The sequence below is a fragment of the Balaenoptera ricei genome, chromosome 9, assembly GCF_028023285.1.
Source record: "Balaenoptera ricei isolate mBalRic1 chromosome 9, mBalRic1.hap2, whole genome shotgun sequence".
Lineage (NCBI taxonomy): Eukaryota > Metazoa > Chordata > Mammalia > Artiodactyla > Balaenopteridae > Balaenoptera > Balaenoptera ricei.
Window position 1 is genome coordinate 12,050,201 of NC_082647.1, and position 27,594 is coordinate 12,077,794.

At 56.5% G+C, this 27,594-nt stretch overlaps 2 protein-coding genes across 5 annotated transcripts; one reads left to right on the forward strand and one right to left on the reverse strand.

The window, feature by feature from the left end:
• Positions 1–442: 442 nt before the first annotated feature.
• EPHA1 (EPH receptor A1) lies at positions 443–15,101 on the forward strand. Its single transcript, XM_059933164.1, has 18 exons — positions 443–598; positions 1,627–1,694; positions 5,727–6,008; positions 7,002–7,410; positions 7,647–7,802; positions 8,124–8,468; positions 8,593–8,720; positions 8,966–9,116; positions 9,593–9,689; positions 9,915–9,982; positions 10,790–10,915; positions 11,776–11,961; positions 12,121–12,182; positions 12,302–12,508; positions 12,682–12,831; positions 13,093–13,286; positions 14,634–14,789; positions 14,873–15,101. Exons 1-18 carry the CDS (start codon positions 517–519, stop codon positions 14,949–14,951), a joined length of 2,946 nt encoding a protein of 981 aa, XP_059789147.1. The 5' UTR covers positions 443–516; the 3' UTR covers positions 14,952–15,101.
• Positions 15,102–15,290: 189 nt separating this feature from the next.
• ZYX (zyxin) lies at positions 15,291–25,104 on the reverse strand. Of its 4 annotated transcripts, XM_059933166.1 has the most exons (11): positions 25,014–25,104; positions 24,801–24,913; positions 23,931–24,144; positions 23,248–23,447; positions 23,007–23,099; positions 22,381–22,893; positions 18,097–18,217; positions 17,776–17,945; positions 17,467–17,645; positions 16,447–16,567; positions 15,291–15,864 (listed from the first exon to the last, which is right to left on the reverse strand). In XM_059933166.1, the coding sequence occupies exons 3-11, from the start codon at positions 24,130–24,132 to the stop codon at positions 15,760–15,762; spliced, it is 1,704 nt and encodes a 567-aa protein (XP_059789149.1). In that variant the 5' UTR covers positions 24,133–24,144; positions 24,801–24,913; positions 25,014–25,104; the 3' UTR covers positions 15,291–15,759. The 4 variants fall into 4 exon arrangements, with proteins under 4 accessions (XP_059789149.1, XP_059789150.1, XP_059789148.1 ...); XM_059933167.1 differs by lacking the exon at positions 24,801–24,913 and having other exon boundaries at positions 25,014–25,103; XM_059933165.1 differs by lacking the exons at positions 24,801–24,913; positions 25,014–25,104 and adding an exon at positions 24,275–24,606.
• Between the last annotated feature and the right edge of the window lie 2,490 nt (positions 25,105–27,594).

Consider the following 27,594-nt stretch of genomic DNA (forward strand, 5'->3'; position numbering starts at 1 on the left):
TCTACTCCCTGGAGACTCAATGTGCTCCCGGCTGGGCTTGCTTCCTCTGCCAACCAACCTCGCCTCGCATTATGGTCATCCAAGTCTCCGCGACGGGAACATCACGATGTGCCTCTTACCCGGCCTTCCCCTGTGTCTATTACAGTGCTGGGCCCTGAAGAAAGGGAGAGGGAGGAATACAAGTTCGAGGTAGAATTAGGCGAAAGGCTGGATCGAGACAGGGTTGGGTTTAGGGTTAGAATTAGCACAGGGTGAGTCAATTCCCAATTCCACCCACTAGGCGGCGCCCGCAGTCTCATTCCGGTCAAGACGACTCCGCTTTTTGAAGTTTATTACCTGTTTTACAAGTTTCCTTCCTGCCCTACTGTCCCTTTAAGAAGGTGATCCAGGTGAGGCCTGGACTCCGCCCCGGGCTCTGGCCCCGCCCCCCGCCCCTGCTCGGCCGGCCCGGCTCGCCCAGTCCTCGCACCCAGGCCCAGCCGTCCGGGCCTCGGTCCCAGGTCCCGGCCCCGCGCCATGGAGCGGCGCTGGCCTCTGGGGCTCGGGCTGCTGCTGCTTCTCTGCGCCCCGCTGCCCCCGGGGGCGCGCGCCATGGAAGGTACCGACCCCCGCCCCGCCCCTCCCCCTCCTCCTGGAGTCGGCATTCCTGAGGAGGCCCTCTCCAAGAGCCCCTCTCCAGCGCTCTTGTTTTGCCCGGCTGCCAGGCGATCGACTGGCCAGGCCAGTCTTTGGTCTTTAACCCCAAACAGCTGCTTTCCCGGGTCAGTCACCCCCGCCCCTGCTGGCCAGCAGTTTTCTCCTGGGGGTGGGGAGTGAGTTTCTGGCGGAAGCAGCGTCCAGACCTCCTACCCCAGCAATGGTGGGGACCCCTCATTCCCAGGCAGCCCCGGCCTCAGGCGCCCAACCCAGAGATCTGAACCCTCTGAAGTCAGAAGTGGAAGTCGCTTTATGCCAACCTAGGCCGGGGGACAGAGGGACCTGCCGCTGGGGGATGGGTTAGGACTCGGGGGGCAGGGGCTCCTGGAGGCAGGGGTCAAGCCTTCCACGTGGACACTTGCATACTCTCTGACCCTACTACCCCCGCTTCCTGGACTCTCCGCTGTGTCTCTACCCCCAGTCCACACCCCAATCAGGGGCAAGGCAGGCCCTTTGCCAGGGGGAGGGAGCCTCCGCACCCAGGACACCCCTCCAAAGTCCCCTGTCCACACCCAGCCCACTCATGACCCCCAGAGGCTGAGCTCCTCTCTCGCCCATCCACCCTTCCAGTTCTGCGGCTGATGGGTCCCCCAGGCTGCACCAGCCCCGCTGAGTGAGAGGCTGCCCGTCCTCTCTGGGGCTGCTCTTCCTAACGCTTCCTGCATTGACTTTGGTCAAAGGTCCAGCCCTCCAACCCTTGCCCCACTCTGCTTTCCTCCCTTCACACTCGGGAGGAAGACAGACTAATCATCGTAGCCCTTCACTCCTCCTTCCTGGGCCGGTTTCCTCCCCTAAATCTCAGGAACTCACAGCTATTAACAGGATGCTGAAGCCTTGGGGCTGGGGGGCCCAGGAAGAGGAATGTGGGTTGCACGTGTGTGTGGACCTTCTCCCCCAGAGATGACAGGCCCCCTTTCTCTCCACCTTCAGTCACTCTGATGGATACTAGCAAGGCACAGGGAGAGCTGGGCTGGCTGCTGGATCCCCCAGAGGATGGGGTAAGTGTCAGGGGAGGGAAGGACCTAGGGTGGCTCAAGACTGAAGGCCAGCGTGAAATGGGGTGGTGAGGTGGGTACAGGAACGTAGAAAAGAGCAGGAAAAACTGGAAGTGTCTCCTCTGGGAGGGGGAGGGGAGGGGAGGTGAGTCAGAGCCTCCTGAATGTGTGGAGCCTTGGAGGGGGGGGTGTCAGGCTTCACCCCATGGGGACCCAGTCAATGCCTGGCTCCTGCTCTCCCTGCCCCAGCGAGGGAGGGCTGAATACTTGTGAGGACCTGGGGGAGGATGAGAGTGACACCTCCTGGGAAGAGAATGGACCATCCCTGGGATGGTTGAGAGCTGAGACCCAAACACAGAAGAGTGTCCTCAATCTGAGGTCCATCCATCCCAATGGAGTTGCATAGACAGGTTTCAAGGGGGTCTGGGAACCCCATGAAAGAGTATTCAAAGTTGTGTAGCTGTATGTGGACTTTTTTTTTTTTTTTTTCTGGAGAAGAGAGCCAGAGTTTTCATCAAATTCTTCAAAGGGTCTTTGACTCTCCCAGAGTTAAAAGCTGCCCCATTAGAGGTCCCTGAGCCCTTGACACCTCCTCCGCCTTCCCCAGCCCAGGCACACCATGCATTCCAAGCCCCTTCCCTCCTTGGATATTCCGAAGACCCAGTGAGCAGAGGTAGGATCTTGTGAGTCCCATAGAGCACCTTTCTGTCACTCAGCAGAGCTGGCCCTGGAAACACGGGAGCCTCCCCAGGTGCTGCAGCCTCCAGGACTCTGGCCTCAGGCCTCTTCCCTCTGGTCGTAGACCCTGTTGTCTGGGTGTTCCCTTTTCTCTTTCCTACTCCAGGAGGAATCCAGCCTGTATTTCTGGGGTTGGGGTTACTTGCTTTCTTTCCCTTGGAGTCCTAGGGCCCTGGCTCCACTCTCGGCTCTCCCATGGAGTGGCCTGTAATTAGAATGAATAGACTAAACCATAATGTATCCTACAGGAGGGGCTGCTCAGAAAATCCTGGATTAGGCCAGCTCTGATAGGCACCTCATCTCATAAAGCAGCTAATCACTCCACAGTGAGGGCTGCAGGTCCATCTGCTGGCTCCCACGGGCCGCCCCTGCCACCCCACCCACCCAAATAACTCTTCCCTAATTGGGCTGGAGTGGAAGCAAGGCCCCTTCTGCAGCTCAGGCTAAACAGCTTTGTACTAGGAAGGCAAGGAGACAGCAGCAGTCACATTCCCACTGTCTGCCTTGTCCCCCCTCTACCCCTCCCCATCTTTTCAAAACACACACACACACACACACACACACACACACACACATTCAGATTCACGCTCCCCAGAATGTACCTATGTAGCAGCCAGCAACCAGAGTGATAAGTGAAAGGGTCCTTATTGCTGATCCTGGGCAGCTGCTTCTCCCCCATCTGTCACTGCTGGAACTGGGGGAGGCGAGTCATAGCTGGGAACATCTGCTGTGCCTGTTCCAGCTGCAGCCCTGGTGGTCTAGCTAATGAACTGCGCATTAACCACTGGCCACCTTTCCACCTGACCTCCACCCCAGGCCTTCCACTCCGCTTCCCCGTCACAGCTTCTTCCTAAGAACAGGCTCTAGGTGCCTTCTATCATTGCAGCCTGGACACCCCTTGTCTGATCTTTGAACTCCCTAACGTAATACAAAAATACGTGCCTCACAGCAACGTATACTTCTGCCCCTGCCCCCATGCCACCCCAAACTTTAGATAATGGTGCTTTTTCTCGCCTTTTCCCAAAGCTGCGGGTAGCAATGAAAACCCTTGGGAAAGTGAACTTTCTATGGGCCTCAGTCTCTTCTTTATAAAGTAAGGGAGTTGCAACCAAAATATCAATGGAATATTTTATAGAATTTGAGAGCTTTTTAAATTCATCTGGCAGAGAATGTACTTAAGAATGTCTGAGAATTCTTTTGAAAAAAGAAGAAGAATGAAGTAGGAAACTTGTCCTACCAGATATCAGAACGTACCATACAGTACATCAATTATAATTAAAACATTTGGCATTGCACGAGAATATTCAGGTCAATGGAACAGAATAGAAAGTCCCCAAACAAACCCGCATATCTGAGATTTTATTATGTGGTAACATTGTAGTTGCAAATCAATGTGGAAAGTATAGACTAGTCAATAAACTGACAATTTGGTGTCCATAATTTTTTTTTAAAAAAAGAAAGAAGGTAAAGTTACATCTTCACACTCTACACGCAACAAAATTAATTCTAGGAAGATTAAAGTCTAAACCTAAAAACCAAACCTAAAAGAATGTTAGGAGAAATATAGAAGATCTTTATAAGTTTGGGATGGGAGAGCTTCCCAAGCAAAATACACAACACAAAAAGGAAAGAAGATAAATGGTATTATGTAAAAAATTTTAAAGTATGTCAACATCACAGACATCATTAGGAAAATTAAATGTCATGACGGAGAAAATATATGAAATATGCATTTCAAGCAAATGATTAATGTCTATAATGTTAAAAAAAAAAGGTCATCCAAATGAACACTCAAAAGATAACAGTAGAATATCAGGCAAAGTTATAAATACGTAACTGCATAAAAATACAAATAGACAGTGAACAAAAGAGAAATGCACAACCTCCTCCTCAAAGAAAGGTAAATTAAAATGGCCAGAAGCTGTTTTGTCCATAAGATTGCCAAAAGTAAAAAGCTCATTAATATCCAGTGTTGATGGGGTTTTGAGAAAATGCGCCCTCCTGCATTGTGAAAGTGTAAATTGATAAAGCCTTTGTGGAGGACAATTTGGCAATATCTTCTTATAAAATTTGTACTATATTTACCCTTTCATACAGCAGGTCTACAGAAATCTTACAGGAATCTGTACATGTTTACTTAAAAAGTAAAAAATCACTAGAAGTTACTTAAATGTCCAACAGTAGATGAATGATTAAATAAATTGTGGTACATCCATACAATGGGATACGATTTTATGGATTGCTAAAAACAATTAGGTAGATCCATATACTCTTGTGGACATCTTTCAAAGACTTTTTATTCGTTAAAAAAAAAAAAAAGTAGGTTATAGAATAACACTTGTATATTTTTTAAAATTATGTTAAAAACACACGCACACGAAAAAAACATTCAAATGTTTCTCTAGAGGCACTGAAAATGATCTGGAAAGTTTTACTCCAAGTTGTTAAGAATGGGTGGATAGATGGGAGGACTTTCACTTCTTGTTATATGTAAGTTTTTATTCTTTGACTTTTTGTAATAAGCACATAGAGGCGTAATGATTAAGAGCATAAACTCTGGAACTTAGAGTGTCTGGGTGCTCCCAGCTTCTCCTCTTAATAGCTGGTGCCTTGGGCAATACGTCCTTTAACCTCACTGTGACTCAGTTTCCTCATTGAAAGTGCTTAGAATAGTGACTGGCCCATGGTAAGCGCTACATTAGTGCTGGCTGTTGTTATTATTATTTTTAATGTAAAAGAAGTTAAGGAGGATGGTCTGGATGGTATCTAGGGGTCCAACCAACTCTTTCCGTTGATGATTTTGATAGTGGCTGTGAACTGGAAGGAATATTGGAGAGAGTGAGATTCCCTCATACAGAAGAGTTTTATGCTTGTTCTCACCCTCCAAAGGTCAGAGGCCTTAATGTTAAATGCAGTCTCCTCATCTCTGAACAAATAGGCAGAAAGTTTTTGTGCATGAGCTTTTGCTACAAAAATCTGCCTTTAGGGTACCTGACAGCTCTGCTGATGGTAAAAATCGTGCTCATACTGTTGCAGTTGGAGTGGGCTCATTGAAGGGTCCAGAGCTGGCCAGGGTTGTCAAGGGGGTGTTGTCTTGCCCATGCTATATCCAAATAAATCCCCGACCCTAAACATTTAACCTACTATCCTGGGGCCGCGGGGTGGGGAGAGGGCAGGACAAGTAGCGTGAACCTGGGCAGCTCTGACACCAGCTTCCTCGCCATCCACTCTAGAAAGGGAGCATTTGGGGAGAAGGTGATGATGGCTTGGAGGCTGACACTCGTTTTCCTCTCCCAGTGGAGTGAGGTGCAGCAGATACTGAATGGGACACCACTGTACATGTACCAGGACTGCCCAGTGCAAGAAAGCAGAGACACTGACCACTGGCTTCGCTCCAATTGGATCTACCGGGGGGAGGAGGCCTCACGTGTCCACGTGGAGCTGCAGTTCACCGTGCGGGACTGCAAGAGTTTCCCCGGGGAAGCTGGGCCTCTGGGCTGCAAAGAGACCTTCAACCTCCTGTACATGGAGAGTGACCAGGATGTGGGCATTCAGCTCCGGCGGCCCCTGTTCCAGAAGGTGCTTCTACCCCTCGGGGCCATTTCAGCCCTGACACTGATCCTTGCCCCACTCCCTTCCATGACCCCGTTCCGCTCAGATAAAGAGAAGGTGGCAGAAACAGGAAGAGAGCGTAGGTGTGGAATAGTGGAAAGAATGTGGGACTAGAAACCAGAAGGTCTGGATTTGAGCACCTTTTCAGCTGTGTCCCGACATGGGGCGTGTCACGTAACCTCTCTGAGCTGTTTTTCCTTGTCTTAAAGTAGTGATAATAATATTTTATTATTAATAGTATGACTGCCAGCCTCATCGATTTGAGAGGCTTTTACAAGCATCCACTGAGATAAGAGCATGGCATGGTGGAGGCAGGGGAGAGGTATTTGGACTTGTTCCGTCCATGCTCACTACATTCGTGTGTGACACACACCCATGAGTATCCCTAGAGTTGTGCAGGAAGACAGTTCTCTGCAGGCTACTTTTTAATCCCTTCCCTTTCTTTCCTACTCAAGGAAACGTACTGGAATGCAAAAGAGAAGGGAACATATTATTATAGGATGTACTCTCATTTTTTTCCAAAGAGCAGCTGTTGTAAAGTTTGTTATTAGTAATAAATTAACGATGACACACTTTATAACTGATCACCTCGTTGGCACTGAGGTTGGGAACACCTTTGAATAGTGGAAATTATCTGGGCTGTCGCATCCCACAGTTGGGTTCCAATCCCAGCCCCACCATGTAGTAGCTGTATCATCTTGTCCAAGGTCTTCACCTTCTCTTAGCCTTAGTTTCTTCATCTGTCAAATGAGAAAGGTGATGCATCCCACCTTGTAGGATTATTGCACGGACTCGACAGTGTAATGCACATAAAAATGCTTGGGTCGGTAGCTCCCGTGTAATCAGCCCTCTGTTTATGCCTGTGTAAACTGCAAAGTATTAAGCAAACAGTCATTTCTGTTATGTGGGAATGAAGCACGACTTTACCACTTTTCCCTCTTCCCCACGCCTTCTTCCCAGGTAACCACAGTGGCTGCAGACCAGAGCTTCACCATTCGAGACCTTGCGTCTGGAGCCGTGAAACTGAACGTGGAGCGCTGCTCCTTGGGCCACCTGACCCGCCGAGGCCTCTATCTCGCTTTCCACAACCCGGGTGCCTGTGTGGCCCTGGTATCTGTCCGGGTCTTCTACCAGCTCTGCCCTGAGACTGTGCACGGCTTGGCCCAATTCCCTGGCACTCTCCCCGGACCAGGCGGGTTGGCCGAAGTGGCAGGGACCTGCTTGCCCCACGCCCACGTCACCCCTGGCCCCTCGGGGGCACCCCGCCTGCACTGCAGCCCCGACGGCCAGTGGTTGGTGCCAGTGGGGCGGTGCCACTGTGAGCCTGGTTACGAGGAAGGCGGCGGCGGCGGTGTCGAGGGATGCCTTGGTAAGGAGACTCGAAGAGGTGGTAAGAACCTGGAGGGACCACTCAGGAGAGGGTCTACCGGGTGCCAAGGGAAGGAAGGAAGCCGACGCTCCATCTCAGTGATTTTTAAACTGAGTGTCCCAAGGCCCTAGGGAGACACACGCAGGGGTGTCCCCAGCACAAGCGATTTGCGGGAGGGGTGTGATTCTCCCAGTCAAACACTGGACAACCTTGGCTCTGTGTCATTCTCTCTCCAGCCTGCCCGAAAGGCTCCTACAGGGCTGACGTGAACACACCCAGTTGTCTCAAGTGCCCGCAACACAGCACAGCCGAGTCTGAAGGCGCCACCATGTGCACCTGCGAGAGCGGGCACTACCGCGTTCCTGGGGAGGGCCCCGCCGCAGCGTGCACGCGTGAGTCCGGGGCCGGGGCCTGGCCGCACGTGAGGAGGTGCAGGACCTTGGCTAAACCCGTGTTGGGGTCAGAACTTTCCAGAGCCTATCAGATATCGGGGACCATCCAGGGTGCCGGCCACTTAAAGCCCCCAGCGCGCACCCCTGCTCTCCCTGGAACAATGCAGAGATGAAGTTAAGCTACCTTTTCCCCACTAGGAATCGCATCTCCGGGCAAAGGCTGCGGAGGACTTGGAGAATCGGTGTTGGGAGGAGGCTAGGGGCCAGCAGCTCCGGTGAGGACCGTGCTGGTTCCTATTGATGGCCTGTCTTCTCCCACAGGTCCCCCCTCCGTCCCCCGAAACCTGAGCTTCTCTGTTTCGGGGACTCAGCTCTCCCTGCGCTGGGAGCCCCCAGTAGACCTGGGAGGACGCGAGGATGTCAGATACGACGTGGGGTGTTCTCAGTGTCGGGGAGCAGCGCTGGACGGGGAGCCCTGCCAGCCCTGCGGGGGAAGCGTGCGCTTCTCCCCGGGGCCCAGCGGGCTCACTTCGGCCGCTGTGTGCGTGGATGGCCTCGAGCCCGACGCCAACTACACCTTTAACGTTGAAGCCCAGAACGGAGTGTCGGAGCTGGGCGCCTCCAAGCCCGCCAGCGCCTCACTCAGCGTCAGCATGGGGCGTGCAGGTGAGGGGTCTGGGGGGCCAGCAGGGCCTGGAGGAGGCCGGAGGGCGTAGGACCACAGGGACAAATTGATGAGCGGGAAGCAAGAAGAGGCTTCTTAAGTGATTTCCTCCCTCTGGACTCACAGAGACCCCGTCAGGCTTGTCCCTGAGGCTGGTGAAGAAGGCGCCGAGGCAGCTGGAGCTGACCTGGGCGGGGTCCCGGCCTCGCAGCCCCGGGGGGAACCTCAGCTACGAGCTGCACGTGCTGAACCAGGTGAGCGCACGGCGGGGCACCTCCGCTGTCCATGCCTGGGCACACCCCAGCGTTCCTCGCCTGGGGCGTAGGATGGGAGAAAGCTGCCCGCAGTGAACCGTGTGGCTTTCTCAGGACGGAACCCTCTAAAGAGCCCTACCCTGACCACTCCGCAGCCCACCCCTCCCACATGTTCCCAGGACTGCCCTTCTCCTCCATCAGGTGTGGTTTGGCACGGCCTAGGTAACACGAGTCCCCATCCACAGGATGAAGAACGGTACCAGCTGGTTCTAGAGCCCCGGGTCTTGCTGACTGAACTGCAGCCAGACACCACGTACACCGTCAGAGTCCGGATGGTGACCCCTCTGGGCCCCGGCCCCTTCTCCCCTGACCATGAGTTTCGGACCAGCCCACCAGGTGGGTGGGTTACTCTGTGTTCTGGCCCAAACACACATGCGACTGTCATCCCCCTGAGGTTTCTCAGACCCTGTTCCAGTCAGTGATCTTCCTTCTTCGTCTACACACACACACACACACACGCACACACACACACACACACACGTAGAAGCTGCATGGGCGGATAGCCCGTGCAGAGTCACACCACACCTCCTCCTCAGACACACATTCTGATGCTGTATCCCGCCAGCCAGCATCCTGTCCTGTCTCCTAACCCCTCAGGTTAGTGTCCATTGGCAGACAGAGCAAGCTGGTGGGCCCTGGGTGGGGCCCTTTCCGCAGGCTCTCTCACCCACACTCACACCCATCTCCCTGGCTGGGGAATGCATGCCCAAAGCCACCGAGAGACCGCCTCCCCCCACCGTGTGCCCTGCCAGCCTCCATCATCCCTGTGGGCTCTGGGCACCCCCAGACTTCTTCACCCCACGTGCCTATAGTTTCCAGGGTCGTGACTGGAGGAGAGATCGTGGCCATCATCTGTGGGCTGCTGCTGGGTGTGGCTCTGCTTCTCGGAATGCTTATCTTCCGTTCCAGGTGCTGTTCCTGCTCCCTCCCCCCACTTGCACCACCCTGGGTCCCTTTGCCCTGGCGGAAGCTCCTGAATGCAGTCCAACAGCCCTCCCATCCCCTGGTACCCAAGTGTCCCCGCACCACCAGCTCCCCACCCCCCGTTGTTTCTGGGGAGATCTCAGCTGCAGCACGTTTGGGCCCCTGAGGTGGTCCTGGGCCCCTGAAGAACCTGGTCCCCAACCCTCACAGGAAAGCTCAGCGGCGACGGCACCAGAGGCGGCAGAGGCAGCATGATCGTGTCGCTGATGGGGACAGAGGTGAGCCAGGAGCACCTGTGCATGCACACGTGTGTGTGTTGGGAGGCGCCACTGGGATGGGACCAAGGGACCCCACATTTGCTAGGGCAACTCTGGGGGCACAGGTGGGCTCTCTTGTCCCCAGGGCTCTTGTGTTTTGCTACTTCATTAACTTTGGTTAATTAACTTCGTACTGACAGTCCCCCAGAGGCTCTGTGCAATTGCCTGTCAGCTGTTGGTGCCACTGTACCGACACCTGGGCTCCAGGCAGCCTTCCTCATCCTCCCTGGCTGGGTCTGTGGGCTGAGGCTGGCTGGGAGGGCGATTGCCCGCAGGCTCCCTGAAGTCCTCCCAGGCATGTGGGCTTCCTGCTGGTCACCTCATTAGGTGCCCCACAAAAGGGGGAGTCTGGGGGCCATCCAAGTAACAGAGCGGGAGCGAGGCTCGTCTGGGAATGTGAACGAGCTGTGAGTGACCGGGGGAGTATGGTGAGCGGCGGGGAGGAGGGAGGCAAGGAATTAGGGTCAATGAGCCATGGGACTGTTGGGTAACTTGAGGCCGTGAGCACGCTTTCGGGTCTGGGTTCCGGCCCACTGCTCTGGGCCCTGGACGGTGAGGACACACGAGCTTTGCGTGTAGACAGCAGGAGGAATGGCTGGGCTACGGAGACGTCGCTGCTGAGGACAGAGACTGTCTTTCACTTCAGCCAGGACAGGGCTCCTCGGGGAACAGAAGAATGAGCGCTGGGGTGTGCTGGCCCCTCCCCCCCCTCCCCCCAGTACGCCTGAGCCCTGGAGGTGGGCTGAGCCCTCCCTGTTCTCCCCGCAGAGGACAAGCTGTGGCTGAAGCCTTACGTGGACCTCCAGGCATATGAGGACCCTACCCAGGGAGCCCTGGAATTCACCCAGGAGCTCGATCCGGCCTGGCTGGTTGTGGACACCGTCATAGGGGAAGGTGAGCCCTGTGGTCCCCTCCGTGTGGCAGCACAGAGCGGCCGGCAGGCCCCTTCCTTCCGGCCCTTCCCTGTGGAGCCCAGCCGGCCTCTCCTCTGGCCCGAGAGCTCCCAGATGAGTTTCCTCCCTGCTCTACCCCGTGTCCTGCAACCACTGTGTTCATGTCTTAACCCCCTGATCAGGTGTCCTGGAGCAGCTCCCGCCTCCTGCACCACCTGCTTTTGTGGTTGTGGAATTTCTGATACAGAGCGTTACACACATCATCTTTGTCAGGAGAGGGGTCGCTGTGCCCAGGCTCAGGCTATTCTCAGATGGTTCCCAAACATGGCAGGGATTCAGAGCCTCCCCAGCCCCACATTCCACCCCACCAGGGGCCCAGTGTCCTTGGGCTGCCCCGATCCCTTGGGTCACCAGGGAAAATGGATCTGAACAGAGAACAAAGCTCAGCAGTGTCTTTGCTGATTGTGTGGCCAAGTGACCGGAGGAGCTTGCGGAAGAGAGGCGGCAGTGGTCAGCCTCCCCGGTCACTTGTGTACTGGCCCTGACCAGCCTGCCCTTCGTGAACACAACCCAGCCCCACTGCACGACCCCCACTCACCCAGCACCTCCTGAGTATCAGAACTCTGCTAACTGGGGAGACAGTGCCGAACAGTTTGCAAAGCTGCACTCCTGTTCCAGACTCCTGGCCCCTGGCCCTGGGAATTACAGCCAAGCCCTTGTCTCAGGGAGGAAGGTACACCACGTTTCTGATCCTCTGGTCCAGAGAAGAAAAGGGAACTGGAGGACTGGAGATATCGCTGCCTGTCCCCCTGGGCAGCCTGACGATGCCTCTGGTCATGACCCTGTTTTCTTTCCACCCAGGAGAGTTTGGGGAAGTATATCGAGGGTCCCTGAGGATCCCTGGCCAGGATGCCAAGACTGTGGCCATTAAGACCTTGAAAGACACATCTCCCGATGGCCAGTGGTGGAACTTCCTTCGAGAGGCAACGATCATGGGCCAGTTCAACCACCCGCACATTCTGCACCTGGAAGGCGTTGTCACAAACAGTACGAGGGGTGGTCTCTAAGAGCGTGCGGGGAGGGAGCGGTAGAGGAGGGGTGAGACCACCGGAAGTGGAGGGACGATGTGCTGTCAGAGGCAGGAAGTCTGCTTCTGGGTGGAGACGGGGTGGAGGCTGCCGTGGTGATGTGTGCTTCGTGTCTCAGGAAAGCCCATCATGATCATCACGGAGTTTATGGAGAATGGAGCCCTGGATGCCTTCCTGAGGGTAAGGAGGGCGGAGGACCAGCTTGGAAGGGGGATGAGCCACGGAGCCCTGGGCATTGGCTCTGGGTCCAGGAAGAGGAGACCCGGCCCATCCCCTAACTCGCCCACTCCCTGCTGCAGGAGCGGGAGGACCAGCTGGTCCCTGGGCAGCTGGTGGCCATGCTGCAGGGCATAGCATCTGGCATGAACTACCTCAGTGACCACAGTTACGTCCACCGGGACCTGGCCGCCAGGAACATCTTGGTGAGTCAGAACCTGTGCTGCAAGGTATCTGACTTTGGCCTGACCCGCCTCCTGGACAACTTTGATGGCACCTATGAAACCCAGGTTAGAGCCTTGTACTTATCACATACACATTCACACACACACACACACTTACCTGCCGTACGTACAGTCAGTATGTACAGAGTACACGATGCATGCTTATGTGGACACAATAACTTCCCATGCCCTTCTGTGCCCTGAAACACATCAGCCTTCTGCCCCACGTGCCCTATTAGGGAGGAAAGATCCCCATCCGTTGGACAGCCCCCGAAGCCATTGCCCACCGGATCTTCACCACAGCCAGCGACGTGTGGAGCTTTGGGATCGTGATGTGGGAGGTGCTCAGCTTTGGGGACAAGCCCTATGGGGAGATGAGCAATCAGGAGGTGAGCCCAGGTGTTTCTCACGTATCTCATCCCCTCCCCAAATCCTCCATGGCCCTTTCCTTCAAGTAGCCTCATTTCTTCTTTCTGACCCACAGTTTGTCTGCATTCCTATCCACTCTCGTCCCCTTCACCTCACGCCCTGTTGTCTTGACTATAGCCGTCCTGGTCACGGGGTCTGGAGGCTCCACTGCAACGATCTTGTGTGAACAGAGCTTCCTCGTGGCCTGCCGGGTTAGCTTCTTACCCTCTTCCTCGCTGCAGGTGATGAAGAGCATTGAGGATGGGTACCAGCTGCCCCCGCCCGTGGACTGCCCCGCCCCCCTCTATGAACTCATGAAGAACTGCTGGGCCTATGACTGTGCCCGTCGGCCCCCCTTCCACCGGCTGAAGGCACAGCTGGAGCAACTGCATGCCAACCCCCACTCCCTGCGAACCACTGCCAACTTTGATCCCAGGTAACCACCCTGGGGAGGGCAGATCTAGGAGAATGGAAATGGACATTTGGCCACATCCATCAAGCGCTGGGCCTGTGGAGCTCCCGACAGAGTCAGGCACAGGAGGCAGCCCAAAATCTGCACCTTTGGCAAGAGAGCGCTCTGATGGAGGAGATGCGGTGTCTCGCCCTCGATAGCTCTGGTTTGATGGAAGATAGGAAGCAAACACACTAAGATGCAAAGTACATATAAGCAGCTGCCAACCTGATACCTGCTCCAGGGAGCTTGGTCACTCAGAATGGGGTAGGGAAGACAGAGAAACCAACAAGAGCCAGACGGGGGATGCATGTCGTGACTGAGAGGGGCAACCTTGTGGGATCTGGGAAGGCGCCCAGATCCTGTAGCCAGCAAGGGTTGGGGAGCTGAGGGCATGCCAATCGCAAATAGTGCAGGGTGCAGAGAAGTTTGGACTTTATCCTGAGCCTAGAGAACTACTGACCAATGTTTTAAAACTGTCCACGGGAGGGACATGATCATTGCATTTTACCAAAAACATTGCCAGAATATGGAGAATCAGCTGTTTGCAGGGGGTAAGATGGGAGAGACGGGCAAGGCTTCAAATGCTTTATCGGGTAAACCAGCCCTGGCGTGCTGGCCTCTGTATCAAACCACCATATATAACCTTGTTTCTGGGAGAAAATGTGCTCCAAGTTCCAACTTTTGAAACTATCTTTTGGAGCACAACTCCCTTATACACTGGAGACCGCATGTGCTAATCTTTCTGGAATGTTGGATATTTTTCCCCCAGCAGATTTACTTTACTAATGGTTTTTGGCTCTGGCTGGCTTTAGGACAGGAACACTCATTGTATTGTGGGTGTCAGAGTGCAAGAATAACAGCCAAGGTTGGAGGTGGCAAGCAGGGGGCTGCTCCCAGAACTCGGGGGGCCACCCTGAAAACAGCCGAGACCACACCGGCCTTCCAGGGCCTCTGCTCACCTCGTCTTCCTGCTTCCTCTCAGCTGGGATAGTTGATACTTCATGTCTTTACTGGCCGCCATCAGTTGCCCAAAGCTGGCCACTGCAGTGCAGTAGGGCTGGTGGTACCTTCCGTTTGGACCTCCAAGGCTGCCACTTGCCCCGGGTCTGTCAGCGCAGCAGGACTGTCAGCCTGCCCGATGCCGTTGCCAGGAAGCCGGCCAGGAAATGGGTTCACTGACAATGGCCGGGCTAATCCACAAAGTCTAGATAATCTCTGTGCTCAGACACCCAACTTGAATGCTGCCTGCAGATGCATAGAGGCAGAGCCCCAGTTTCAGGAAAGCCCTGCATCCCCCTGCGTGTGACTGAGGTAGCCCATGTCCCACAGGGTGACCCTTCGCTTGCCCAGCTTGAGTGGCTCAGATGGGATCCCCTACCGGAGCGTGGCTGAATGGCTGGAGTCCATCCGAATGAAACGCTACATCCTGCACTTCCAGTCCGCCGGGCTGGACACCATGGAGGGTGTGCTGGATCTGACGGCCGAGTGAGGACCCTGGGGGCCCGGGCAGGGGAGGGCTGCTGGGGTTGGAGGCCCAAGACTCACCGATTCCCTCTCCTTGCCCACAGGGACCTGGCGCAGATGGGGATCACACTGCCGGGACACCAGAAGCGCATTCTTTGCAGTATTCAGGGGTTCAAGGACTGAGCCTTCGCCTCACCCACCCCGTCCTCAGGGAGCAAGGATGGGACCGTGGCCCCTCGACCTGCCAGACGTAGGGCTTCGGCGCTGCTCCTGCCCACCCTTCCCTGAGGAACTGCCTCTGGAGCCAGGAAGCCCATTGTTTAAAAAGGGGGGGGGGGGTAGAAGTAAAAAGATAATTGTGGGAGTTGGGGGAGGGTTTAATATATATTATATACATATACATATATATTTTTGTAAATAAACAGAAACTGAATTTTCAACTTTACCCCAGGGTTTTTATCCCTCTGTCTCCTCCATCTCACCCTCGAGGGCTGTAGGCACAAAAGAGTCAACTACTAAGAATTCTGGAAAACGTCTTTTATTTGTAGCTGTAGCCACAACCCGGCAGCACAGGGGTGGGTGGGAACGTCCAGGCTGGTGGGCCCAGCCCAGCCTCCCAGCAGGTCAGGGCGTTTCCTGGCCCTCGGCAAGCAGAATAAGAGGCTGCTTGAGGGCCAGCTGAGGGCATCGGTGCAGCAGTGAAAGCAGCAGCGCTCAGTCTGGTGCCCCCTCAGGTGGGGTACCTAGACGATGGTGGGTGGTCCCTGCAGGATCGGGGAGGACTGGACCCCAGGGCTGGGACTCTGCAGCCCTAGGCCACATTGGGGCCCTGAATCAGGGCACAAGGGATACTGGGGTGGGGTCTGGTATGGAGGGAGGGGCTCGACATCAAAAACTAACTGTGGGGAGGGTGAAGGGGGGAAGTGGTCTCATTGTGGGTGGTCTGCTAATGGGGAATGGATTTGCAGTCAAGAAGGGGGCCAGTCCTCACTCAGGTCTGGGCTCTGGCGGTGTGGCATTTCCGGCAGAGCACGTGGCCATCCAAGGGGAAGCAGCCGTTGTCGTCCGCCTCAATGGACAGTGGCTTCCCACAGTCCTGGGAGAAGGAAAAAGAGCGCACTGGCGGGGAGGCCCCCTAAGCACCCCACCTCCCCTCTTTAAATGAGGAAGGCCGGATGCTTCGTGGCTCAGCCATGCCCTCGTTGTCTGTGTCCCCCAAGTCACAGCCACCTCCACTCCTATCCCCGCCTCCATCACCACACTTTCACTGTTGTCCCCTAGGACTCTCCCCAGGAGGACGGGGCAGTGGGTAGAGCCGCTTCCGAGGCGCCCACCCCAATAAAGGATGTGCGGCCTCTCCCACCTGTCCCACCTCTATTCTGACTCTGCTTTAACCTCACTGAGACCCCCGGCCCTACCAAAACAAAACAACACGCTTCCCTCCCATCGGTCGGTCCCCTTTCTTGGTTTATCGGAAACTTGGTGACCTCAGAGAACCCACACCCCGCTGTCCTGGAGTGACGGGGAAGCATCTCTGCTGGGCGGGCGTGGATGCCGCCACTGTCCGCCCTCAGAATTGCAGCACTGATTTCCTCCAGGGCCCGGCGCCGTCCATCGCTCAGTTGGTGAGCAGCGTCCCACCACCTCCCGTCCCCAGGGGGCCGGAGTGATGGCCGACCTCACACTTGTAGCACTTCATATGGAAGTTCTTGTCCAGAGCGACCACACGCACGGTCTCCTCTCGGCCAGGCTCGGGCATGATGGGCTCTGTGCAGACGGAGCACCTGGGGGCATACTGCCTGCGGGGCAGAGAGCCGGGCGCGAGTCAGAATGGGGGCGAGGGGCACCGGCGCTGCCCCCAAGAGCGCAGGGACATGAGATGGCAGACTTCTTTGCCCGCCTTGCCTCACATCTCTAGGTGGAAGAGGCTCAACAGAGAGGCCTAAGACTGGCCACCGTAACTGGCCCTCATCAGGGGAACTGCCCACCTCTCCCGTCACCCTCCCGAAGCACCATCAGCTCCAGGAACCTCTGCCACCAGGTCCTTACCCCCGCCACACCCACCCTGCAGCTCCTGCAGAAAGCACCCCCAGAGGACCCCACACCTGGAACCCTGCCCCTCGCCTACCCCGCACCACGTGGCTGCCTCTGGCCAACTGCTGAGGGGCACAGAGGGGTGTGACGTTCTGGCCACCCAAGGTGGAGCCCTGAAACGTACGCCTCCCGCACACTCAGAGGTGGGAATCTGAGTCTGCGGCGTCCCTGCTCCCGCCCTTTAGCTACATCACGGGATCCTGCCACCGGCCTGAGCGAGTAGCCACCTTGTAAACACCGTTTCTAAGGGGAAACCCAAGTTCCAAACAGCTGATCTCCAAAGGAACTTTTAGAATCCAGCCTGTGTGTGAGATGAAGTCACTCCAGCACACAGTGCTGAATGCAAGACCACACCCAAAATAAAGAGAGCCACGGGCCGGGGGAGGGGGACGAGCCAGCAACAAGACTTGCTATCCAGGCCAAAGGCCGCTGGTCAGCTAAGTCCAGAGGAACTGGTCTCTGCTGTCTACAGACAGGATGTGGGGACAGAAAGCAAGTCCAGGGATCTGGAGCTGTCTTGGGGTCAGCGGGCAGCCTGGCTCCCAGACAAATGGGAGCTGGCGCCCAGAGAAGAGCCCGGCGGGGGCGGGTGGAGGGTCCTCACTTGTGGTAGTCGGGGACGCAGTGGGGCCGGTTGGCCTGGTCCACGATGAAGGAGGTGCCCTCAAGGGGGCAGGCGCAGACCACACAGGTGAAGCACTGCGGGTGGTAGGCCTTGCCTGTGGCCCTCAGCATGCGGTCAGTGATGGGCTGCCCACAGGTGTTGCACTTCTCCAGGGTGTCCTGAGGAGGCAGCAGCAGGAGGCTGGCAGGGAGCTGGCACCCACGGGCCAGCTGCCAGGGCAGGTCTGCCCCACGCTCACCCCCACCCCCGGGCTGAGCCCCGGGTGTCCCCAGCCCAACCCCGACTCACAGTATAGCAGCCCTCACAGTACGGCGCCCCCTCCAGGCTGTAGAACTGCTGTCCCTGCAGCTGCTGCTCACACTGATGGCAGGTAAAGCAGGTGATGTGGAACAGCTGCCCCAGAGCGCGCACCGCGGGCTGAGCACGTGCCAGGGGCTGGTGACACCGGCCACAGGACTCTGGGAAAGCCACAGAAGACGGAAATGAGTAGGAAGAAGGGCAGGAAGCTTGCAAGGGTTGAGCTGGCTGGCTTGGGCGGGGAGTGGAACCACAGACACCGGAAAGCACAGTAACGGAGGAGACGGCCCCACGGGCGGGCGGTGGGCTCACCGCTGACGGCCACGTTCTGCCTCTGAGGGTGCTCCATGTCCTGCATCAGCTGCTGGGTCAGCTGCTCCAGCTCCTCCACCTCCTTCAGAGTCAAGGGTCCTGGAGCCCCAGAGGAGCGCACCTGAAACCCCAACACTTCCTTCGTACTCTCTGAAGGGTCACGCCCTCCAAGAACCCACCCCAGCTGGCTTATCCACCTTCTTCCAAAAAGGACTAACTTCCCTCCCATTTCCCAGATACTCAAGTTGGCTGGACCCAAAAAGCTCCTCATCCTCCCTCCCCAGACCCCAGCACCACACAAGTAAGGGGAAGAGGACGGCCCTTCCACCCGCTTTGCCCAAAGCCCCTGGGCAGTCACAGGCAGGCCAGAAGGACTGAGCGGACGGAGGCCACGCACGCAGCAGCTCAGGTCACCGAAGCACTGAACACACCAGGCCACGCATCAACTCCACAGAGCATGCTGGGACATGGCCCCCGTGAAGAGACCGGCACGCGACGGCGTGTGCACCCACACGCGCACACACACCTACCCGTCCCGCCGGCTGCCGAGCAGCCCCTGTCAGCGTGAGGATACAACACAGGCGGGAGTCAGGTTAAACCCCAGGGCTGTCTGCAGGAGCCCAGCCCCCAGCTCCCACGAAGAGGTCCCGGGGTCCCTCCTTAGAGGGGGTTCCTGGACCACCTGACCCCAGTAGGCCTCAGAGAAGGGCCACTCTCTAGGCCAGCCCAGCCCTCCTGTTAGGGGATCCTGAGACAGCTGGAGACGGGGGGTGGGGGTGAGGTTAGGGGGGCAGGGCCAGGAACCCTGAGATCTCCCGGGAGGAGGCGCTGCAGGGGCTGTCTGGCCTGTAGCAGCGTTTCCATGACACGGTCCCACGGGAATGCTGGCTGGGTCTCCATTACTAAGTCCACCCGGGACCGTGGCCCCCGATACTGAATGCTCTACCTGCCCATGCCTTCACTCCCCTAACACCCAGAACTCAAAGCCTCCCAGGTCCCTCCTCCCGTGGCCACCTTCCCCTCAGCCCTGGCTCCACCAGCCTCACACCTGTCTGCATCCAGAGCTGCATCTGCCCAGGGCAGCACAGATCCACTGATGCTCTAGCTCTCAGCCATTTTCCCCACAGACTCCTGCTACCTCCTGCCCGTAACTGACTGTGTAAGTCCCCTGTAAGCCCCCTCTTCTATGTAAGCTTCACCTTTTCCTCTCCCAGTCATCCCTTCCTGGCATCTCAGGGACAGACAAAGAGGACACAGCCAGCCCTTTCTCTCTGGTGCCACTTAAATGCCTCTTCCATTCTGTGGAAGTATGAACTATTCAGACATCAGCCCTCCTTGGGTACCCACGCTCCTCCACGACACACTCAATCCAGCCACTGTTTTCCCTCTCTGCCTGCGAGCACCTATGTCCCAGCTTCAACATGCATGGCACTCGGACCTCTGCAACTCCAACAGCTCCAAACGTCCCTCCAGCTCAGGCACCTTCCACCATGGGACATCTTGGACCTGAGATTTATTGGTCTCTGCCTCCAAGACCCTGGGCTTGACCTCCCAGCCATCACCTCCTCCCCCTCTTCCCATCCGCACCTATTGAATGAACCTGCTCAGAAAGGCTTTGGTTCCTCGGACTCCCAACCCTCTCCATGAGCCTTCTGCATCCAGCCATTCTGGCTTGCCTCCCCTGAAGCCCAGCCCCTTGACCATCGACTTCTACAAGGCTCTCATGGCCACTCTTGCCACCTTCAGCCACCATCGCTTATCTGATCCAATCTCAACCCTGGGTCACGCCACCACCCGCTTCCTGTTTCTGCCTCCCAACTGCAGAAAGTAGGTGGAGAGATTCCTGAATGCTGCAGAGGGAGTTCACCAAACACGGCAGCGCCCTCCGGCCCTCCAGCCTCAGCTCGGCTGTCTGGTATTTGGCTCCTGTGGATTCCCAGTCGCCTTCCCCACAGCAGCTGTTCCAAACCTTTCCATCTCCTCCAGCCCCCAACCGCGTCGCCCCCTCGCTCTCACAGATGACCTCACCTCCTACGTGACCAAGGAGCTGGGAGCTGGCCAGCTCTCGCTCCCTCTCGCTCCTCCTCTCTGCACAAGACTGTGGCCACACCATGCAGGGTCTCTGGGCTGGGAAAGCCCTGGGGGCGGGGCGGTCACCAGCGGCGCTCTGCTCCCCGCTCTCAGGCAGAAGAACCCCTCTTCCACGGGCTTCTTCCCCCTGGTTCACACACATACCTGAGCCCTCCTCCCCTAATGTCAGCCCTACACACACACACACACACACACACGCCTTCCCTCAGTCCTTCCTCTCCCTGCCAACCTCTGAGAACAGGCCACTCTGGCAACTGCATTTTCTCACCATCCACTCACTGCTCAACTCCGTCCCCATCACAGGACACAGCTTCCGAATCATCCAATCCCTGGCCTTATTTTAGTTCTCATCCTCCTCAGACCCCCAGTGAAGAGCTCCTCGGCCATCATTCTCTTCTCTGAGATGCCACCCTGATCTGTGACTCTCCTCCTCCTTCTGCCATTCTTCCCCCTGGTCCAAGGCTCTTTCCAGGGACCCGGCCCCTCCTGTGTAAGTGTCCCCCGGGCTTCAGTATCACCACATACAACCACTGCACATATGCGCACCTCAAGCCCAGGCCCTCTCCTGCCACCCGTCCCCCATTTCTAACTGAATGATGGTTCCAGCTGAAGGAAGGTCCTCCTGGAACCTGTTGCTCAACATGCTGACAGCTGGACCCGCCTCTTCCGGTTCACTCCATTTCCCCTTCTAGACTTCTCTATTTTGTCAGCAACACTGTCATTCCCCAACACACCAGGGCTTTTTTTTTTTTTTTTAACTCCTCCCTCTCCTCTTGCAACTGTGTCAGTTACTGAGCCTGGAGGCTCTTCCTCTGTAAAAGCTCTCCTCTCTGGACCTTATTTTTCATTTCCACTAATGTTACTGTCACGCAGGACGTCGCTGACCTCCTGCGTCTAGTCCACACCTCTGCTGGAAAAACTTTCCCAAAAGCTTCCAAAAGCACGGCTGTCACCAGACCTCCCCACCCAGACACACACCACCTCAAAAATCATTACTGCCTCCCCAGGACCCACAGGTTCCCTGGGTGTGCTATTTCATTTCCTTCCCACTAAGCGCCCACCCACCTCTCTAAGCATGGCTCTATAATTTCCCCACAGGGACCTTCCACTTTCTATCCTCCAGACACCCCTGGTGTATCTGTGCCCTTGAGTTTTGCTCATGCTGTTCCCACCCGAATGCCCGTCCCTCTCCTCTCTGGATTCTTAAGTCCCACCATCCTTCAAGGCACACTAGCACCATGATGCCTTTTCCTAACTTCCCAGCCTCAACATTGGCTCCCTGTTTGGAGTTCTTGTAACACAGGATTCTGCAAAACTCATTGGCACTTGGCATCTCTTCCTACCCTGTGCCTGTGCATACACAGACATCCATGCTGTCAGTTAACTCCGTGGCTGGTTGGACTAGATAGATGACTGGCAGGGTCCCTTCAACCCAGAAGATCAGTCTCCTGAACTGGAAGGCAGGAATGGTCAGGCAGGAATGATAACTGTTCTGCTTTGGGCTTTCATGTGCTAGAAACAGACCCACAGCACTTTCCACACATTAGCTCACTTCATCTTCCCAACCACTGTAAGGATGGATAGTGAACTGAGGCTCAAAGTTCACCTAACTTGCCTGGGGTCTTGTGAGCCGCAATTCTATTCCAGGTCCACTGACGCCCTCGGGCTCAACCTCTTTGAGATCTCTTCCCTCCCGAGTACAGAGCACAGTGCCTGGCACTGAGCAGAAGCTGGCTGGCTCAGCCAGTGTTTACCAATGGCTCTTATCACCAGATGGGCCCTGGGGCAGTGAAAGCGCTCAGAGGAGCAGAGATTAACTCAAGACTCCAAGAAGGGGGAAGATCTTAAGTTGGACTGGTGATGATCTCATCCCTCCTCTTTAACTTTCTGGGGCAGGGCGCAAGGGAAGGTCAACCAAATCCTCCTCCTAACTCAGAGCCTGTGCGCTCCCCCCTGCCCCACCCCGACTCCCAGTCGGGCCCCACCCAGCCCCAGACCCTGCCAGGCTCTCCTCCAGAAGCGCTTTCTCTTGCCATTGTCCCACCACTCCAACCCCAGAGGCTGAAAACTCCTATCTCACCACCCCACACCCAGCCCACTTTCCAGGACCACCTTCCTCCTCATTCTCTGGCTCCTGACTTAGCCTTACCCCCAGCCCCCTGGTGTCAGCCTGGTCTTCCCACCCTCCCTCACCTGGTTTTGGTTTTGAGCCGGTGGCGGCACTGGGTGCTGCTTCTCCTGCACTTGGGGCTTTTCCTTCTGCTGAGCATAGGTGAAGCTGGGGGGCTGAGGGGAGCCTGTGCCAGTGGAAGAGGGAGCTTCAGGGGGCCCCAACTTCTGAGTGGGCTGTGACCCGGGTCCACCTGGAGCTCCAGGGCTGAACTTGGAAGCCACAGGAGTAAACTTGGGAGTCACTGGAGAAAACTTAGGGGCTGGAGATGGGGCAGGGGGACCTCGGGGCTGGGTGTTAGCCAAAGGCACAGGCTGGGGCTGGGGCTGGACGTGGGGCTGGACCTGAGGCTGGGCCTGGGGCTGAGACTGCACATGGAAATGTGTCTGGCTCTGAGGCTGAGCCTGGGACACAGGCTGGGAGCTAGCAGGGGACTTCCAGGGAGGCAGGGGTGCTGTGCCCCCAGTTGCTGGCTTAGAACTGGACTTGGAAATGAATGGAGTGGTGACCGGTGGGAGTACATATCCAGATGACACCTGCAAGGGAAAGCAGAGGGGAGAGAAGTGCCTTAGAGAGGCTACTGCCCTCCATAACTCCATCCCCACGCCCTTCCTCCCTGCCCTGCCTTTCCTACTCTCCTGCCCCTTACCCGGGCTTTGAAGGGATCATTCTTGGTCATGTCATCCAGCAACGAAGACAGAGAGTCGATCTCCAGATCAATACTGCTCACCTTCTCCCTGGGCTAGAGGGTCAGGGGTCAGAGCACCCATCCCAGTTCTCCACTGCCACCCCACCCCCATGAGGGCAGAGATGCGGGAGGTCAGCGGAGAGGACCCTCCTCTCCTTTCCTTGGGGTGTCCACCGTAGCTGCCTTTCCCAGGCCTCCATACCTGTGGTGGGAGCTGTATGGGGGCCTCAGGCCCTCCCTCCTCCACTAGCGGAGGCGGTGGGGAAGGGAAGATCTCCTCCTCCAAAGGCGCAGGGGGAAACGGTTCCTCGATCGGGGGAGGGGGAGGGGGGAAGGCACCTCCCAGAGCGCCCTCGGCGTCGTCGGCCTCCCCCAGCACGGGAGGAGGCGGTAAGGGAAAGTCTGGTGTTGGAAGGAGAGAGAGGGCAGTCAGCAGGGACCCCTCTACGCTTCCTTCAAGTTCCCTTCCTTGAAGCAGCAGCTCTAACCCCTAACCCAAGAACTCTCTCGAGGGTCCTGGAGCGTACGGGAAGTCAACGGGGTGGGGGGCTGGGCGCAGGACGCCCTGGGAGCACTGGGTCAGGAAAGGCCGGGACTCAGCCGCGGAGTGGTACATCTCCCATTACACTTCGGAAAACGGACCCAGAGGGGAAGATTCGTGCCCCACATTCCCGCCTCCCACCCCCAGGCGGGGGACCTGGAACGGTCCCAGGAGCCCTGGCCCCCAGCCATGAGCTCCACGATGAGGTAAGAACATCTGCTCGGGACTCGGTGGCTGCGCCCAGCCCCCTCCGCTGCGACCTCTCCAGACATCCCCAAATTCCCGACACCACTCCCCCCAGGCCGGCGCCCGCCGAGGTCCAGCCCCCAAGCTCGGCCACATACCTTCCGGGGGCGGCGGGGGAATCTCGCCCACGCGGCCCATCTGTGCGCGTTGGGCCCCAGCGGCCGAGGGAGGCTCGCTGTCCCCGGGCCGGAAAGGATTCACTTTGGGCTTTGGGGCCACCACCGGGCCGAACTTCTTCTGCGGGGCGTAAAACACTGGAGCCGAGACGGAGATCGCGCGAGGCGGGCGGGGGGCCGCCATGGCCAGGCCGTGCTGCGGGGGGTGGGTGGCCGGGTTACGCAGCGCCGAGCCGGGCAGAGGACGCCCTCGCCGGCCCGGCTCCCCTCTGCGCCCCCGCCCTCCGACCCCGTGGGCGGCCGCGGAGCGGCTCCCCGCGCCTCACCGCGGGCCGGAGCGTGCGCGCCGCGTCTCGGGTGGCCGCCTCGCAGCCGGGTCCGCAGACTCTGCGTCCCGGTCCCAAGCCGCCTCCAGCCCGGCGGGGAGGGACGCGGGAAGAGGGAGGGAGGGAGAGGGCGGGGAGAGAGCGGCGCCGAGACCATACAAGGAGCGGCCCGGGGAGGGGGCGGGGAGAGGCGGGGAGGGTGGACGGGGCAGGAAACTCCCCCAGGAAGGGGCCCTGATCCTGCCCCGGGGCCGGAGGCTTCAGCAAGGTCCTCCCGCCCCAGCCCCCGCCCCCCCTCGCCCCCGCCGCCCCGGCCGGGCACTGACCGCCCCTCCCCAAACACAGGCCTCTGATGTCATTTCCTGACTTGACCCCCTCCACACTCCCGCGGGTGCCCGAGATCTGACTCACCGTCCCCACTCCGGGCTACGCCGGCGGAGGTCGGGCGGGGGCCCCAGAGGTGCCCAAGCAGCCCGGTGGCGCCTCCGCCCCGGCCCAGCCCCCTCCTCTCCGGGCCTGCAGTTACCTGCCTCCGCCACCTCCAGCGGCTCCTCCGCCTTCCCAGCCAGCCGCCAGCCCCGCGCCCCAAATCCCCTCCGGGTCAGCCCAGACAGGCGGGACTGGGATGGAACTGGGCTCCTAGGTGGACGGGGATGGTGAGTGGGGGGCGTCCTCCCCGCCTATGCCCCCCCTAGGCCCTCTGTGACCTGGGGCAGGGGTGGGCGGCGTGAGCACGAACCTCAAGGATCCTTTGGGGGATCCTAACTTCAAATCCTGGGCAGCTACTTAAGGCTTCGAGGAATTCGCATCACCCGCGACCCGCCAGCGGATCGGTTAAACATTGCAGGAGGGAGAGTCGCGGCGGGTGGGGCCGGGCAATGGAGGTGGGAGGGCGGGGCGGAGGCGAGAGCGGCCAGCGCACTTGGGGCCGGGGAGAACGGACGTGGGCGCGGGCTGCACGTCTGCACCGGTCCTTTTTTGCCCACCGTGACCCACCCCACCGTGACCCACCCCTCGAGGAGGCGGTGCGCGGCTGGGCGGCCCTCGGGGGATTCGGAGACTGCGCTCGGTGGAGCCCCCCATTGGTCCGACCGGATTCCTCAGCCTTCTTGTGCCCTAGGTCACAGGAAAGGGACAAACCTGGGTTCGTTCTTTCTTTCTCTTGTCTTTTTTTAAATTGAACATGGAAACTTACCGAATTGCCTCCTGAATTCTTCCACACTCACTACCTACAAACTGTGGATTCACATGGCCTTTTGGCTTGTAAGTCCAGCTTATCACCCTCAGACGCTTCCTTTTCTCTCGCTCTGTACTGCCAGACGTCACTGCCATCTAAGGCAGTCCCCTCGTGCACACTCTACTCAGTATTTCCAGTCCCTGGCCTTCCAAATTGGCTACATCCTACGGTCAACCAGCATCTGTGCTACGCTCTAGAGATTGTCCAGAATCACCCCTTACATTTACCATGAGAAAACAAGCTGGGAACTTAAGAGATGGGCCCAGGGTCATGCCCAGTAAGCTGCAGGATCTAGACTAGAACTGGGTCTCTTTGAGGGCTCTGATGTCAGAGCTCATTCCTCTCCACCCTGGTGTCAGGTGAAGCACCCCTGGGTACAGGAGAGCAGTGTGAGGTCGGGGTGGGGGGGGGGGGAGAGACCCAGCCGGAGTGTGCAAACTAAGGGACAAGTCTCTTTGTTCTCTCTGCATCATTTTCTCCATGTATAAAAGAGTGATGATATTAAATCCACGTACCTTATTGAATTATATAAAGAAATAAATGCAACATCATATCTGAAAATGCTGTGTAATACCAGTATTATTATTCAATTCGCAGTTCTGACAGGTTAACCTAAGGCCGTTTTCCCCATACGTCCCCTTCCAGGTTGCCAGGCACATCTCTCATGGGCCTTGGTTTATGCATGCCGTCTCCTTCCTTCAACTTGATCAAATATTTAATTACACCTAAGACTACCTCTTTGTCTCCTTCTCAGACCCCACAGATCTTTCTTTTCTCTGGTGTCTTATTGCCTTTGTCACTGGTATTTCTCACAGCCACAAGCATGTGTAGCCATGTATAACTTAAAGCATGCAGTGCAGACCTTCTCTGACACGTATAAGCTGGTCCTGGGCCTGTCCCTGTGAAGATCTGCTAGAAATTTGATACTAGATTTCCTGTGAGACCAAAAGTCTCATCGCCAATCCTTCAAAACATACCCACTTAGGAAAGTTAGGAAGATGGTTTCCGGAAAGCACCACGACAGTAAAAGCCATCTGCCCTCTAAATGTCTCCTTAAGGAATGTGCATGTGCAAAATATAGTATATTTAATTGTTAGGCAGCTGAACCTATTTATAAATCAAGAATAGAAGAGTGCGTAGGCAAGCGCAGTTTTAGTGACAACTAAGAGCATTGGGGATGCAGAATGCTATTCGGGAAGCTAAGAGTTTTAAGCCAGGCATTCTAAATACAGGTAGAAACACACAGAGTATCCCAGAAGGACAGATTCACTAGGCCAGGATGTCTCAAGTGGAGTTGCAACGTCAATACTTTTAAAATGCACACAACCAAAATAAATTAATTAATTAAATGCACACAATGAATAGGAGCAGTCCTAATGATTTTTAGTTATTTTTCTTAAGTAAGCAATTCTAATTGATCTCCTCAGGTAGTGTATGTAAAGTGTAGTGCATAAGTAGATGTTCCGCCTAATCGTTTCCAACAGCTTGAGGCCAGACAAGAGAGAGGAAGTAAGAAAATGGGCAGTGACCTTTGCTACTTAAAACATCTCTACACACCTCCAAGGATTTATATCCACCAGGTGCCAGAAAGTTTTCTTCAAGGGCGCACAACATAAAGTAAGAAGTCAGAAAGTAGTAAAGAAAAAGAAGGAAAAAAAAAAAGGAAGGAACAAGGGCAATGGCAAAAAAATAAATTCTGAAATGAGAAGAGGGATGCGATCACGAGGGTCTTTCCATATGCTGGCTGCAGACGGACAGAGGGTCAATTATGTGCCAGGTGCTGTGCTAGGCGCACAAACAACAGCAAGAACAGCGACCACCGTAACAACCACAACAATGACAGCACGCACTTAGATAAAGCTTAGCATGGAGCGCTAAGCACAATACCTATTACCCCACTTAATCTTCACAATAAACCTGTGAGGAATGTACATTATTATCCCATTTTTCAGTTAAGAAAACTGAGGCCAACTGGATGTTAGATTTTACACCTCCTAAACTGCAAAAAGTTTCTTGCAGTGCAAGTATTTTATTATTTGAATACAGCCCTGCCCCCTACTTACATCCTTGCAGTGCATCACTT

What these genes read in the sequence shown, in the direction of transcription:
- ZYX (XM_059933166.1), bottom strand. Translation starts at nt 24,132, where the DNA reads ATGGCGGCCCCCCGCCCGCCTCGCGCGATCTCCGTCTCGGCTCCAGTG. An exon ending in CGGCTCAAAACCAAAACCAG is followed by an intron (nt 18,218 to 22,380) that starts GTGAGGGAGGGT and finishes TTGGGGTTTCAG; the next exon opens with GTGCGCTCCTCTGGGGCTCC. An exon ending in ACTGTGAGGGCTGCTATACT is followed by an intron (nt 17,646 to 17,775) that starts GTGAGTCGGGGT and finishes CTGCCTCCTCAG; the next exon opens with GACACCCTGGAGAAGTGCAA.
- EPHA1 (XM_059933164.1), top strand. Translation starts at nt 517, where the DNA reads ATGGAGCGGCGCTGGCCTCTGGGGCTCGGGCTGCTGCTGCTTCTCTGC. An exon ending in CCCTGGATGCCTTCCTGAGG is followed by an intron (nt 12,183 to 12,301) that starts GTAAGGAGGGCG and finishes TCCCTGCTGCAG; the next exon opens with GAGCGGGAGGACCAGCTGGT. An exon ending in GTGCTGGATCTGACGGCCGA is followed by an intron (nt 14,790 to 14,872) that starts GTGAGGACCCTG and finishes CCTTGCCCACAG; the next exon opens with GGACCTGGCGCAGATGGGGA.